The 15,353-nt window shown below is 40.6% G+C and overlaps 2 protein-coding genes across 8 annotated transcripts in view; one reads left to right on the plus strand and one right to left on the minus strand.

Annotated features, from left to right (window-relative positions):
- ORC3 (origin recognition complex subunit 3) overlaps window positions 1-1,062 on the minus strand; it is a 72,923-nt gene extending 71,861 nt beyond the window's left edge. For 3 of the 6 annotated variants that reach the window (XM_023205257.2, XM_023205256.2, XM_023205259.2), the window contains exon 1: window positions 889-1,062. In XM_023205257.2, the coding sequence (XP_023061025.1) occupies window positions 889-912 (24 nt within the window). In that variant the 5' untranslated portion in view covers window positions 913-1,062. The remainder of the gene's footprint in view (window positions 1-888) is intronic. The other 3 variants (XM_023205258.1, XM_023205260.2, XM_023205261.2) reach the window with 3 other exon arrangements.
- Window positions 1,059-15,353, plus strand: part of RARS2 (arginyl-tRNA synthetase 2, mitochondrial) — a 74,339-nt gene continuing 60,044 nt past the window's right edge. Inside the window, exon 1 of one of the 2 annotated variants that reach the window (XM_023205251.2) lies at window positions 1,059-1,158. In XM_023205251.2, coding sequence (XP_023061019.1) covers window positions 1,123-1,158 — 36 coding nt within the window. In that variant the 5' untranslated portion in view covers window positions 1,059-1,122. The remainder of the gene's footprint in view (window positions 1,159-15,353) is intronic. The other variant, XM_023205252.2, reaches the window with a different exon arrangement.

A 15,353-nucleotide genomic window follows, 5' to 3' on the forward strand; every position in this document is an offset into this window, starting at 1 on the left:
AGGAACTGAATTTTTACCTAATTTTACTTTATTTTAACTCAAATTTAAATAGCCACATGTGGTTAGTGACTAACACATTGGACAGTATAGCTCTAGGGTTTATCTTCTTACCAACTACACTATGTTTTGCAATTTCTTGCCATCTATGTAGCCAAGATGAGGTCTGTAAGATACCCCCACCACACACACCCGCATCCGCATTACTTTTGCATTCTCATTTTTCATGACGCTCCCACTCTTTGTCTACTTTCTGATTATGATTTTTTAATTCCTCTAATATGCCATTTTATTTCTATCTTCTGGGCCGAAGAACATGTTGCTCTCTCTGCCCTCCTCGCCCTAATCCTTAGCCTAACTTCTAATTTTTCAGGTCTCAGTCAAAGCGTTACTTTCTCCAAAGAGCCTCCGCTAACCCCCGGCAACCTATATTAGGTTCTTCCCACTCTTCTGTTGTCTGTCTAGAACTCTTTTCCTTGCTAACACTTAAAATTTGTGATCATCAGTTTATCTATGTTTACTGACTTTCTTGACTGCAGAAACTGAATCTGTTTTGTTTACCACTGCATCTCGGTACCTAACGGAGTGCTTGGCTAACAGTATTTGTGAGAGGGAAAAATGAAAGACTGGGCCACATCATCAGGACATCCGACCTCCAACAACCAGAACTTAAAAATCCTCCTAGCCGCACCACAAGGCAGATCCGCGTCCTCGCTCCCCAAGCAAAGTTGGCCTCAACTGATCTGGAGCAAGGACGCCTCAGCTCAGTACGCCGCTCCCTCCCTCCCCTCCAGCCAGGGAACGGAGGCCTACGTAACCTCCGCTTCATCCCTTCTTCAAAGGGGGAATGAGGCAGCGGTAGAGCCACTGTGAGCGTCGGCCACCACATACCTTACACATCGAGGACGTGGCCATAGTCTTACTGGCTCTGCGGATCCCAGATGCACTCGGGATTTCCCGCGCGCCCTCGCGACTGCAGGGCAGAGGTTAGTGACGAGTCACGCAGCTTCTTGATTGGCTGGCATCAACCTCCGGTGCGGGCTTCCGGCGCGAGGGGCGGGGCGTTTAAGGAGGTGGGGCGAGGCCGGGACTGGCGGACTGCGGCGCACTTCCCTAGAAGCGGACATGGCGTGCGGCTTTCGCAGGGCTATAGCTTGCCAGGTATGGATCCCGGAGCGCGCAGGGGAGTCCACGCGGAGCTAGGGACCCCAAAGGCTTTTCACCGCTGCAGGCCAGTCCTCAGTCAGCTGGAGGGTGGGTCCCACGGAATTCTGTTTCTACCACCTCCTCCCCCTTCTCTGGAGCTGATAGGGCTCCAGAAGTCCTGTGAAGGGTCGGCTGGGATCAGTTTGTCTTGGTGAAAAGTAAACTTTGAAAGGTACCTGGTGCTTCACTCCTTCCCACCCCCACAGCTTAGTATGCTTTACCTGGGTGGAAAGTCATTAGACCATGATTAGACCCCATAGAAGTTAGTGTTCTTTACACTTTAGTGACGTTAATGATGGATGTGGATTGTTCTTCAGAAGTAACTCATTTTAAAACTGCTTATTTCTCTTGCAGTCACTTAGGTAGTCAACCCTAGAATTATTTTTGGTAATTCCCAAAGATATATGAGCTATCTGAGACTCAGTTTTTCTTGGTTCAGGGTCATATTTGAACACCTCTGTTGTGAGGAAGGGCTTACAAAATTGCAATATACTTGCTTTGTTTTGTTTTTCCTTTTTATGGAGAACGGAGTCTCGCCATCTTGCCCAGGCAGTCCTCAAACTCCTGGGCTCAAACTGTCCTCTCTCCTCTGCTTCCCTAAGAGCTAGGATTACAGGCATGAGCCACTGCGCTGGGCAAAATTGCAGTATAAACGTGCAATTCATCAAAAAGAACTTTTTAGGACTCACTGGCCACCCTTGGAAGGAAACTTTCTGTTGTGGTCTCGACTAACCCATTTCCTTCTGATTAATGGATGTATTAGTGGATGTAATTAGCCTGATGTATAATTTATCTTAGCTCAGTTTTACAGTGTTTCTAGACATTTGTGGGGAAATCCCTCTGCCTTGTCTTTATGCTTATAGATATACTGCCCTGTCCAGTGATAATTCGCCAAATATCACCAACATGACATTTTGTTAAGACAGCTGAATTTATTGCTTACTGGGGTAAGAAAGAACACTGCTTAGAGCTTTGGTAGTGTATTAAACTGGGAAAGCAAGGTCAGATTTTACTGACGGGTATGGCTTAAGGCTGGTCTTTCAGAGGCAGAGAGTAGGAGGATGTTGGAGGAAGATGGCTTGATTAGGATTGGAAACTGATCTGATACAGCAGTTTAAGATTGGTAGCAAAAGCAAAGAGTGCAAGGAGCCTTAAGGCATAAACTGTTGAGGTTTTCTAAATTGGAAGAACTAATAGACCTGGCATGTGGCTCAGCTGCCTATAATCCCAGCACTTCGGGAGGCCGAGGTGGGAGGATGGCTTGAACCCAGGAGTTTGAGACCAGCGTGGACAACATAGGGAGACCCCGTATCAACAAAAATTTGTTTTAAAAAGTAGCCAGGCCTGATGGTGCACCTCTGTAGTCCTAGCTGCTTGAAAGGCTGAGTCTGGAGGATCACTTGGATGGCCCCACGAGTTTGAGGCTACAGCGAGCTGTGATTGTGCCACTGTACTCCAGGGGGGCCACAGAGTGATACCCTGTAAACAAAAAATAAAAGTAAATCGTGAAAAGCTAATAGATTTATCATGAAGTTCTTATAATGAATGATTAAGTTATTTGGGCAGAAGTCTTCTAGAACAGTAAAGTTATGCCAATGAAGACAAATAATAAATTCATGTTAATGTAGACAGTAAACCATATCATGGCAGGTAGTTTTGGACCTTAGTATATAAGCTGTGTGTAAGGGTAGATGGTTTCCATTCTCAGCCCTTAGATCAAGGTAGTGCCATGATGAGAAACAAATTGTGTTTAGTTTTGCAAAGGCTGTGTTCTTTGTAAAGAATGTAAATTGGGCCAGGCATGTAGCTCACACTTGTAATCCCAGCACTTTGAGAGGCCGAGGTGGGAGGCTCCCTTGAGCCGGGACATTCAAGACCAGCCTGGACAACATAGGGAGACCCCCACCTCTACAAAAAATAAAAAATGAAACTTACGTGTAGCAGCACATGCCTGTGGTCCAGGCTCCTTGGGAAGCTGAGGTGGGAGGATCATTTGGGCCCAGGTGGCTGAAACAGCAAGCTTTGATTGCACCACTGCACTCTAGCCTGGGGAACAAAGTGAGACCCTGTCTCAAAAAAAAAAAAAAAAAGGTAATTTGGAGAAACAAGAACTAATATATCAGGTATATATTTGTGCTAATTACTACACATTCACATTTAAGCTCATGACAGCCCTATGATATAGAAGTATTAACCTTATATAATTGAGTGAGTTGAGATCCACAGAGATTAAATAACCTACCCAAAGCCACATCATCAATAAATTGTAGAGTTGGTTTATCAACAGAAATCTAACTTTAAAATTATATCTTTCCTATATACTGTGCTGTTTGTGAAAGCAAGAAGCATAATCCAATCATTGAACAGAATCTAATGGATTTATACAGCAGTGTAAATTATGCAGATATGTATCTGTTTCTCTGAATATAGAGTTATTGGGGAATGATCTGAAACTTGAGGATAAATAAGAATATTTTCAATACATTAGGACATAAGGAGAAAAGAGCAAAGAAAAAAAATGTTCAGTACAGTTTGAGCATCCCAAAGCTGGAAATCTGAAATGCTCCAAAATTTGAAACTTTTTGAGTGTGGACATGATACTAAAAGGAAATGTTCATTGGAGACTTTCAGATTTTCAGATTAGGAGCTGGGTGTGGTGGCTGATGCCTATAACCCCAGCACTTGGGGAGACTGAGACAGGTGGATCACTTGAGAGTGGCTAATTTTGTATTTTTAGTAGAGATGGGGTTTGTCCATTTTGGTCAGTCTGGTCTCGAACTCCCGACCTCAGGTGATCTGCCTGCTTTGGCTTCCCAAAGTGCTGGGATTACAGGCATGAGCCACCAGGCCTGGCCCAGCTAGTTCATTTTAATTTTGTGTACTTTTAATTTTGAAATAATTTCAGACTTACAAAAAGTTGTGATAATAGTACAAAGAACTCCATATCCTCTTTATCTAGATTCAGCAGCTATTAACATTTTGCCACATTTGCTTCATTATTCTATATAATTTTTTCCTGTGTCATTTGAGAGTAGGTTTCATACGTAATGCTCCTTTACCTCTTAATATGTAATTGTTTATTTCCTAAGAACAAGGCTTGTTTTACATGACCACAGTACAGTTATTAGATTCATATAATGTTGATAAAATGCTTTAACTTATAGTCCATGTTCCAGTCTTGTTGATTTTTTTTCCCATAAGGGATCACAAATTGCATTTAGTTTCATGTAACCTGGTACATTTTAAGTAGCTTTACGCTCTCCTTATTAACTTACGTCTACGTAGCTTGATAGAGGAGCTACCCTGCTAATGGTGAGCAGGGAGACCAGCTGTCTTGACTCTGCTGATGAGTTTATTATCAAATTTCAGGTGTGGCCTCAAGAAGCAATTAAACTAGTTGTCCAGTTGTTGTCATTTAGTCCTGAGGTGCAATATGTATGTTGGGAAGATATTCAGCCACATTAGGCTAAACAGCAGGACTGACTGAATTATCTAGGTTTGTACTGTGCTTTGCTTCTAATCTATTCTCACAGACCCACCAGCATTCCATTCTGCTTAGAACCACAAGTTGTATCATAACCATACTACAGCAGAAACAAACAAACGAAACAAAACACTATCATCAGAGCAAACAGGCAACCTACAGGGTAGCAGAAAATTTTTGCAATCTATCCGACAAAGGTCTAATACCCAGAACCTACAAGGAACTTAAACAAAACAACCCCATTAAAAAGTGAGCAAAGGACATGAACAGGCACTTCTCAGAAGAAGACATTTATGCAGCCACAAACATTTGAAAAAAAGCTCAACATCACTGATCATTAGAGAAATGTAAATCAAAACCACAATGAAATACTATCTCATGCCAGTCAGAATGGCGATCATTAAAAAGTCAAGAAACAACAGATGCTGGTGAGATTGTGGAGAAATAGGAGCGCTTTTATACTGTTGGTGGAAATGTAAAGTAGTTCAGCCATTGTGGAAGATGGTGTGACGATTCCTTAAAGATCTAGTACCAGAAATACCATTTGGCCCAGCAATTCCATTGCTGGGTATATACCCAAAGGAATATAAATCATTCTACTGCAAATATACATGCACATGGATGTTCACTGCAGCACTGTTCACAATAGCAGAGACGTGGAATCAACCCAAATGCCCATCAGTGATAGACTAGATAAAGAAAATGTGGTTGGTACATATACACCATGGAATACTATGCAACTGTAAAAAGGAACGAGATAATGTCCTTTGCAGGGACGTGAATGGACCCAGAAGCCATTATTCTCAGCAAACTAATGCAGGAACAGAAACCCAAACACTGCACATTGTCGCTTGTAAATGTGAGCTGAACAATGAGAACACATGACCATGGGGAGGGGAACAATACACACCAGGGCTTGTTGGGGGTGGGGTGGGAAGAGGGAGAGCATTAGGAAAAATAGCTAATGCATGTGGTGCTTAATACCTAGGTGATGGGTTGATAGGTGCAGCAAACCACCATGGCACACGTTTATCTATGTAACCTGCACATGGACCCCAGAACTTAAAATTAATTTTAAAAAAGAACCATGCTAAATTTATTTTATTATAGTCATAATTTGCCTTCCAAATTGTTAGGGATATTCTCTTCTAAGCCCCAAAGTTTTAATGCTTTGTTTGCTTCTTGTTTGTGTCTTGAAACTAATGCAGACCTGTTCTGAGGAAAATTTCTGCACATGTGGGAGGGCTTCTGCACTGGCTCTTGGTGGCAAACCTACAGTGCCTGACTTGGTAGTGTTGGAGAATCAGAAGTGAGGAACAACTTGGATAATTGCCTTTTTAGACTCATGGCCTATAGATTATGTTAATGTGGATACAAATGCATAGCTAATTTTCATAAGATGATGTCAATTTTGCCACCTGAATGTCACTTGTGCTAGTCCTAGATGAAGCCCAATGCCAGGTGAAACAGCCCTACCTGAAGCGAGCAAAAAAAAAAAAAAAAAAATGGATCCCTTTTTCATTAACAAAAATAGGTTTTTATGCAGTTATCATAGATTTTGATACTGAACCTGGCAAGTTTAGCTCCAATCTGAATTTAGTACCTATCTAGAGCCATACAGGATATTTTTTGACTTTGTGCTCAGTTATCTGAGTACTAGAGGTAGGAATCATATTTGCTGCTGTATCAGAGAAATGGTTGAGGACTGCTGACAAGCTAATTGATTGGTGTGCTTTCCTAGTGAATGCTTTGCAGCCAAAGATTCTATTATATTAGAATCTCTGATATTAGGTTCCTAAATCTAAAGTTTAGAATTGTGCTTAGTACATTGTAAGCACTCAATACGTATTAGTCATTCTTTTTTTTTTTTTTTTGAGACGGAGTCTCGCTCTGTCACCCGGGCTGGAATGCAGTGGCCGGATCTCAGCTCACTGCAAGCTCCGTCTCCCGGGTTTACGCCATTCTCCTGCCTCAGCCTCCTGAGTAGCTGGGACTACAGGTGCCCGCCACCTCGCCCGGCTAGTTTTTTGTATTTTTTAGTAGAGACGGGGTTTCACAGTGTTAGCCAGGATGGTCTCGATCTCCTGACCTCGTGATCCACCCGTCTCGGCCTCCCAAAGTGCTGGGATTACAGGCTTGAGCCACCGCGCCCGGCCTAGTCATTCTTATATTACATATTAGAATCTCTGATCTTAGGTTCTCACACGAGATCTGGCAGTTGTGAATTTTCACTTGATATTCCCTTAAGTGCTTCCTCTTAGAAGTAAATAAGTAAACAAATAAATAAAAGGCCAGGCGCAGTGGCCAATGCCTGTAATTTCAGCACTTTGGGAGGCTAAGGTGGAAGTATTGCTTGAGTCCAGGAGTTCAAGACCAGCTTGGGCAATATACTGAGGTATAGTGAGACCTCATCTCTACAAAAACCTAAAAAATAAAAAGTGCTTTTTTTTTTTTTTTTGAGACAAAGTTTCACTCTCGAATTCCTGACCTCAGTTAATCCACCCACCTCAGCCTCCCAAAGCACTGGAATTACAGGCATGAGCAACTACACCTGGCAAACTGCTTCTTGCTTTCAGCCTCAGATTTGCTCCTCATTCAATGTGTTATTTAGTTTATTTCTCAAGGACGGTGCCTAATTTTGTGGATTTTATTTCTCTGTTAAAATTTTCAGGTTTATTGTCACAGTCTTTTATTCTCATTGTGTAACCTTTTTAGGATATTTTACTCTGTGAAACTTTTATGAGTTTGAGGCCTAAAGAAGATAGTTATCAGTGGACCTTCTTTTCACTTGTGCTAGTCCTAGATGAAGCCCAATGCCAGGTGAAACAGCCCTACCTGAAGGGAGCAAAAAAAAAAAAAAAAAAACCCTGAAGCTAAACAAACCCATTGGTCACATTCTGATCCAAGAAAGCTCTAAATCTAATCTCAGAGACAGTTGAAGAGAGTCGTATTACTCCCAGAATAATTCTGAACCTATTAGATTGCAAGTGAACTTAAAACCATGCTCCGGCCGGGCGCGGTGGCTCAAGCCTGTAATCCCAGCACTTTGGGAGGCCGAGACGGGCGGATCACGAGGTCAGGAGATCAAGACCATCCTGGCTAATATGGTGAAACCCCGTCTCTAATAGAAAATACAAAAAAGTAGCCGGGCGACGAGGCGGGCGCCTGTAGTCCCAGCTACTCGGGAGGCTGAGACACGAGAATGGCGTGAACCCGGGAGGCGGAGCTTGCAGTGAGCTGAGATCCGGCCACTGCACTCCAGCCTGGGCGGCAGAGCAAGACTCCGTCTCAAAAAAAAAAAAAAAAAAAAAAACCATGCTCCCTGCTTGGTGGCTCTCAATTTGTTTTCTTTTTCTTTGCTCTGTCTGTCTCTTTTTTTTTTTATGCTGCACCCATTTGAGAGAAAGATAAACCTCTAATTGAAAACATTCACTACTTTGGGCATTGTTAAAATGGGAGACAACTGCTGTCTCCCTAAGCCATGGTTCTTAAGCACTAGCTGCAGACTTGAATCACCTGAGAAGCGTTTATAACTACTTAAGCCCAGGCCCTTTGGCCTGAGTTAGGGCATCAGCCTAGAAGTTATAAAAATGATCAGGTGATTCAGATGTTCATCCAGGCTTGATAACCACTACCCAACGGCTACCCAGAGGCAGAAAGCTGTAGGACAGTGGTCTCTCTGCACATTAGAACCTGGGGAACTTTTTACATCCTGCTGCCCAGACCCCACTTTGTATTAATTAAATCAGAATATTTGCACGTGGGAGCCAGGTGGGTTTTCCTAAAGATTTCCGGTGGTCATTCCCATATACAGCAAAGTGTTGGAACTGCTGGTGTAGTGTAGTGACTAAGAACATTGGCCGTGGAAGACTCAGGTTTAAATCAGCTTCTCCTCTGATAGATTTTTAAGTTTTCTTCACCTCGTCTGTAAAATCTGGAAAATTATTTAGCTACCGTATAGATGTGTCATCAGGATGCAAGGTATTAATACATATGGAGTGCTGAGAATTGTGTTTGGTATGTAGTATGTATTCAGTATCAGTAAATATTAATCTGTCTTTCTTTTTTTTTTTTTGAGATGGAGTCTCGCTGTATCTGTCTCTCAGGCTGGAGTGCAGTGGCATCATCTCAGCTCACTGCAACCTCTGCCTCTCAGGTTCAAGCAATTCTCCTGCCTCAGCCTCCTGAGTAGCTGGGATTATAGGCGCCAGTCACCACACCTGGCTAATTTTTTTGTATTTTTAGTAGAGACGGGGTTTTGTCATGTTGGCCAGGCTGGTCTTGATCTCCTGACCTCAGGTGATCCGCCTGCCTCGGCCTCCCAAAGTGCTGGGATTACAGGCGTGAGCCACTGCACCCAGCCAATATTAGTCATCATTATGTTATTTTAGAATATCTCAGGGTGGGGTATTTTGAATACCCCTTGGCCCCTTTAACACCATTCTAGGCTTAGCACCATGTGAAGTTAGTAAACAGTACATGTCTGAGCCATACTGCTTAACGTTCAATAGGAATTCCTTAAACGTAATTTTAAAGTTGTGATTTGGTAAAGGAAAAGTTCTCATTTTTGCAAGATAATGCCTGCTTGTTTTAAAGAATTAAGCAATACAGAAAGATGCAAAGAATTTTTTTAACTACCCCATAAATCCTCAACACTGACTTTTATTTTTAGGTATATTTCTATGCAGATATACAGACAGAAAAGAAGAAGGAAGGAAAATAGGAAGTAAAACCAGATAAATATACTTTTTATAAAATCCAGGCTGTAGTGTAATGAGTTTTTATTTTTCAGAATGTTATTTTTAAGTTTTACAATGGAAAAAATGTCCAACATACTGAAAAGTAAAATAGTATTATTCCTCACGTGCTTATTACTGAAATGCTGTTTTATTTTTATCATTTTTATTTTATTTTTATTTTTAAATAGAGATGGGGGTCTCACTATGTTATCCCAGGCTGGTCTCAAACTTCTGGCATCAAGTGATCCGCCACTTCGACCTCCCAAAGTATTGGGATTACAGGCATGAGCCACCGCGCTTGGCCTGAAATGTTTTAAGTAAAAATGTTAAAAGTAGGTTTGTTTGAATTCGGTAAAAAACCAAAGTGCAGTTCAAAGAATTATTGATGTATTTCCTAAATGAGGTTTTTACAGTAAGAAAAGAAATTGTGAAAAACATTACAATTTGTAGTGTTTTTACAAAAGATCTTCATGTTTCAAATTTAGACAGCATCACCTTCTACCATAAGAGATGAAGACATTGGCACTCTCACAGATGATTTAACTTTCTTCCACCTTTACCAATTTGTGTTGGGTAACATTCTCACTCAGTTAATAACATTTATATTCCGTTTAGTAGCCATATCTGCACAGCTTGTCTCCTGTTCATTTTATGTTGAACCAGATAATATACTTACCACCAATCTTTTTCCTGATATATGGCTTAATTGGCTGTATTTAAGAAATTATGACTTCTTAGAAAAACTAATCCTAGAAATATCAAAAGGAGGCTTAATCTTTAGAAAATTACTATGTTCAGAAATAAGGCTGGGTGCAGTGGCTCACACCTATAATCCCAGCACTTTGGGAGGCTGGGGCAGGATAACTGTTTGAACCCAGGAGTTTGAGACCAGCCTGGACAACAAGGTGAGATACGCCGTCTCTACAAAAAATACGAAAAACTAGCCAAGCGTGGTGGTGTACACCTGTAATCCCAGCTACTCAGGAGGCTGAGGTAGGAGGACTGATTGAGCCCAGGAGTTGGAGGCTGCAGTGAGCCATCATTATACCACTGCATTCCAGCCTGGGCAACAAAGTGAGACCCTGTCTCAGAAAACAACAACAAAAGAGTCAAAATCTTTCTTTTAGAAATAAAGGAATAACACTGATTGTTTAGTTCTTATCTCACATTTTTTCTCCTGATACCACAGATGCAAATGCATAGGGCAATCCCAATGTAATTGTAAAATTTTCCAATCTTCCTGTGTTGGAAATTAATTCAAATTAGAAAACAACTGAGCAGGTGAAACAAACACACTAGTTTGCAACTTCTTTATTGAATGAATCTATTCCTATTTAATATCACTATTAAATTATCTGCTTTGACCAGATCATGATCTTTGTGATTTAATGTGACTACAAAGTAAAGTACATTTATTTCATTTCCCATGGAGTTTTCTTGATTGGGTGCTTTATTTTCAAAATTTAGCAGCTTAACCAGCATGCATCTCAGTGTTGAGTTTTCTGTATATTTTTCTTGACATAATTTATCTTGATCTGTAGATTCAGTTTGTCTCTTTTAATTGAAATATGTTAATCATAGAAAAGAACGTAGTTAATACTTATATGCTCCACACCCAGCTTCAAAAATAAAATATTACAAATACTTTTAAATTCCCAAGAGAGTACCCATCTCTGACAAACTCTTTCCTCACACAGTAGGTAATGTCTGTCTCGAAATTTGTGTTTATTATACCTGTGAATGTCACTCATTACCTATGAATGTATTTCTAAATAGTATTGTTTTATAAGTTATTAAATTTTAGATAAATTATATCAAGGCATAATTATCTTTGTGTAGCTGCAGCTTGGATTTTTTTGTTTGACTCCATTTTTAAAAAAGACTTATCCAACTGGGTGCAGTGGCTCACACCTGTAATCCCAGCACTTTGGGAGGCCGAGGCGGGTGGATGACTTGAGGTCAGGAGTTCGAGACTAGCCTGGCCAACATGGTGAAACCCTATCTCTACTAAAAATACAAAAATTAGCTGGGCATGGTGGGCACCTGTAATCCCAGCTACTCGGGAGGCTGAGGCAGGAGAATTCTTTGAACCCAGGAGGCAGAGGTTGCAGTGAGCCGAGATCACACCATTGCACTCTAGCCTGGGTGACAAGAGCGAAACTCCATCTCAAGAAAAAAAAAAAGATTTATCCATAATGATGCATGGAGGTCTAGTTCTTTGATTTTACTGCTGAATGGTGTGCCATAGCAGTAGTGTACCATGATTTATATTTGGTTCTTTATTTGGTGGAAGTTTTTCCCTTTATTGTTTATATTGTGCCCTGTCTCCCATCACCTTGGTCACACCTCTGATTCCAGCTGCCACAGTTGTAAATACAGGCGTATAACTATTTACACAGGTGTAAATAGTTTCGTGTGTGCTTCCATTCACTTATTGCTAATAGCACCTCATCTCTCTGAAGCTTGCTGGTCCCAGCACATACATAGCTCCAGTGTGGTGAAATTATTTTGGATAGAGAATTCTGGTAGACACTATGTATGTATTTTAGGAGGTACCATGGAAAGTAAGCCTCTATTGCTTATAGCAATGACTTTGATGGCATAATCTTGTATTAACTTTTCTTCCTCCCCTCTCTCATCACTTCTGCCCTCAGGAACCATCTCCCAAATAAACTGCTTGCCTGCAAGTCTTTTTCTCAGGCCCTGCTTTTGGGGAAGCCAAGGAGTGAGTGAGAGAGAGAGAGAGTGTGTGTGTGTTTTCTGTTTTGTAGGATTCATCTCTGTGGCTTCTGATAAGCCCTGCCAAATAAGGCTGCTCCATTCTGCTTCAGAACCTGTAGTATCTTTTCTTGGAGATCTCTTTTGAAGTTTGTGGCTTTGAATTTTGTCTCTATTCTTATGATTGGTTGCTAGGGAAGCAGTCTGCCTTCCTTCCTTCCTGTCTGCGTGTTTGTTTACTAGTCGTCTTTCTTTTTGTATTTTAGGGACACCAATATTCCTAAGGTTGGATTATCTTTCTTCAATTCTATGTATTTTTCTGATTACATTAATCTTTGTATTCTTAGATTGGTTCTTCTGTGTCAGAGTTTTTTTTCAATTATGGCTATACTCATGTTTCTTAATTATTAGTTTTATGGTAAAAAGTTTTATCATCAATTTTTAAACTCCTTTTAAAATGCACTCTTGTTTTTTCGTCTTGTCTTCTAGTTCTTGTTTATTCTATTCATATTCTCAGTAAGTTCCAAATCCTGAAGCATTCGTGAATAATGTTCTTCATATTCATTGGGTTACATTTTTCTCCTGGGCAGAGTTCTTTGATCTGTTGTATGCTACATTTTTTTCCAGCTGTCTGTGCCTCCCTCCCTACTCTCTCTCTCCCTATTTTTGTTTATTTCAATTTGATCAGCTACTGGTGATGCCTGTTCCTTTTCCTCTTGCTCATGCTTGGCAGCTCTGCCCCACCTTTCCATTTGTTTGCACATTGTGTGGATAACTTCTTCACTCCTCATGTCACATTTGTTCTGGGCTTACCTCACCTTTGTGGTTGCAAAAATATAAACTCTGCCCCCTTTCCATTCCTCTTTTGTCTCTCTCTCCAGTAGGTCATGGTGACCTGTACACATTATTTCTCTACTCTGACATGGTATATTAAATTTTTACAAACTAGCCCTGATATTTTTCTGTCTTCCTGTAAAAACTACTCCTTTGGTTCTTACTGCTCACACAACACCATATCAAGGTTTGCTTTCTGCAGTAGGAAAATGTATTGTGTTTTCATTGGAAAGACCTTCGGTGTGTTACCTTAGAATTTTTACTTTTGCTGGAAAGTGCTGGAATTTCTGTCTTACTTATTGTTTCCCACAACTTAGGCAGCATCTTCTAGTTGCAAGAGGGAAAAATAATGGAATTTATTCAATTTGTTTTTCTCCAGATTTGAGGTGTTAATGAGAATTGTTAATTCATCTCTGACTTCTGATACATGAGGACCAAGTTAGCCTTGCCAAACAGGGCTGTTCCATTCTCCTCCAGAAGCTATTGTATTTTTACTTACTATCACCTTTGAGGTTTATGACTTTGAACTCTTCCTGTCTTGTGTATTTGCTGCTGGAGAACCAACCTACTTACCTGTTTGCTCTCTACTTTCTTTCCTTCCTTTTCTTTTTGATGTTGGTTGAAGATAGGAGATTATGTGAAGAAGCTTTCATTCACTACTTTATCCCAGAAGTCTTCATGTTTGTTTTTTTTTAATTGTGAAAAAATACACATAATGTAAAATTTGCCGTCTTAACCATTTTTAAGTATACAGTTCAGTGGCATTAGGTACATTTAAATTGTGCAACCATCACCACCATCTATCTGTGAAACAGTTTTCATCTTGCACAACTAAAACTCTACCCGTTAAACAGTAACTGCAGAGGCCAAGGTGGGCGGATCACAAGGTCAGGAGGTCGAGACCATCTTGGCTAACACGGTGAAACCCCGTCTCTACTAAAAAAATAAAAAAAATTAGCCTGGCATGGAGGTGGGCACCTGTAGTCCTAGCTACTTGGGAGCCTAAGGCAGAAGAATGGTGTGAACCCAGGAGGCGGAACTCACAGTGAGCCAAGATGGCACCACTGCACTTAAGCCTGGGCGACAGAGCAAGACTCCACCTCAAAAAAAATAAATAAAATAAAATAAAACAATAACTCCACATTCACCCCAACCCCCTTTTTCTTGTTTGTTTGTTTTAAAATTTACATTATATAAGAATGTTTCTATACTGATATGGTTTGGCTCCCTGTCCCCACTCAAATCTCATGTTCAGTTGTAATTCCCAGTGTTGGAGGTGGGGCCTGGTGAGAGGTAATTGGATCATGGGGATGGTTTCTGATGGTTTGGCACCATTCCCCTAGTGCTGCCTCAGTGATAGAATTCTCACAGGATCTGGTTTAAAAGTGTGTAGCATCTCTGCCTTCGCTCTTTTCCTCCTGCTCCCACCATGTAAGATGTGCCTGCTTCCCTTTCGCCTTCTGCCATGATTGAGTTTTCTGAGGCCTCCCCATACATGCTTCCTGTACAGCCTGTGGAACCATGAGCCAAGTAAACTTTTCTTCATGAATTACCAGTCTCAGTTATGTCTTTATAGCAGTACAAGAACAGACTAATTGTACATGTATCTTTTGTGAAACTGCTATTGAAACTACTGTCTTGTTATTTATATATTGATATGAGTAGGAAACAGTAGTCTTAGAATTGCTTTCAGGAAAACTTCATTCCTGCTCTTTACTGAATATATATATGTGTGTATATATACACATATACATATATACACACATATATGTTTATACACATATATATACACACATATATATGTTTATACACACACATATGTATATGTTTACCCAATATTACTAGGAGTAAAATATGCTGTGTAGAAAGATTCCCTTTGTACCTTGATTGCCAAGAAGTATAAGTACCTTGAGCTTAGGGTTTTCTGGTATAATTTTATACCTCTGTTTAATTTTATGTGCTTAAGTCACCCTCAGAGATTTTTGGTAGCAAACAAAATATAATAAGATAATACGTGAGGCCGGGCATGGTGGCACAATTCATTGGAGTCCCAGCTACTCAGGAAGCTGAGGTGGAAGGATCACTTGACACCAGGAGGGCAAGGCTGCAGTGAGCTATGATTGTGAGCCACTGCACACCAGCCTGGGTAACAGAGTGAGACCCTGTTTCTATGGGGGGAAAAAAGGAAGAAATTATTAAGTAGCTTTTAGTTTAGCCAAAAGAATTCTCTAAATGAGAATTGCATGTTGTTCATTTGAATGTAAGCATTTTATTGCTACCCAAGGTCACAATCTATTTGTCAGCTGAAATGCTTTGAAACTGACCTAATCACTAAGGTTTTTTTCAGCTGACTTGTAATATTTAAGATAGATAGA

Source organism: Piliocolobus tephrosceles, chromosome 5, assembly GCF_002776525.5.
Source record: "Piliocolobus tephrosceles isolate RC106 chromosome 5, ASM277652v3, whole genome shotgun sequence".
Taxonomy (NCBI): Eukaryota; Metazoa; Chordata; class Mammalia; order Primates; family Cercopithecidae; genus Piliocolobus; species Piliocolobus tephrosceles.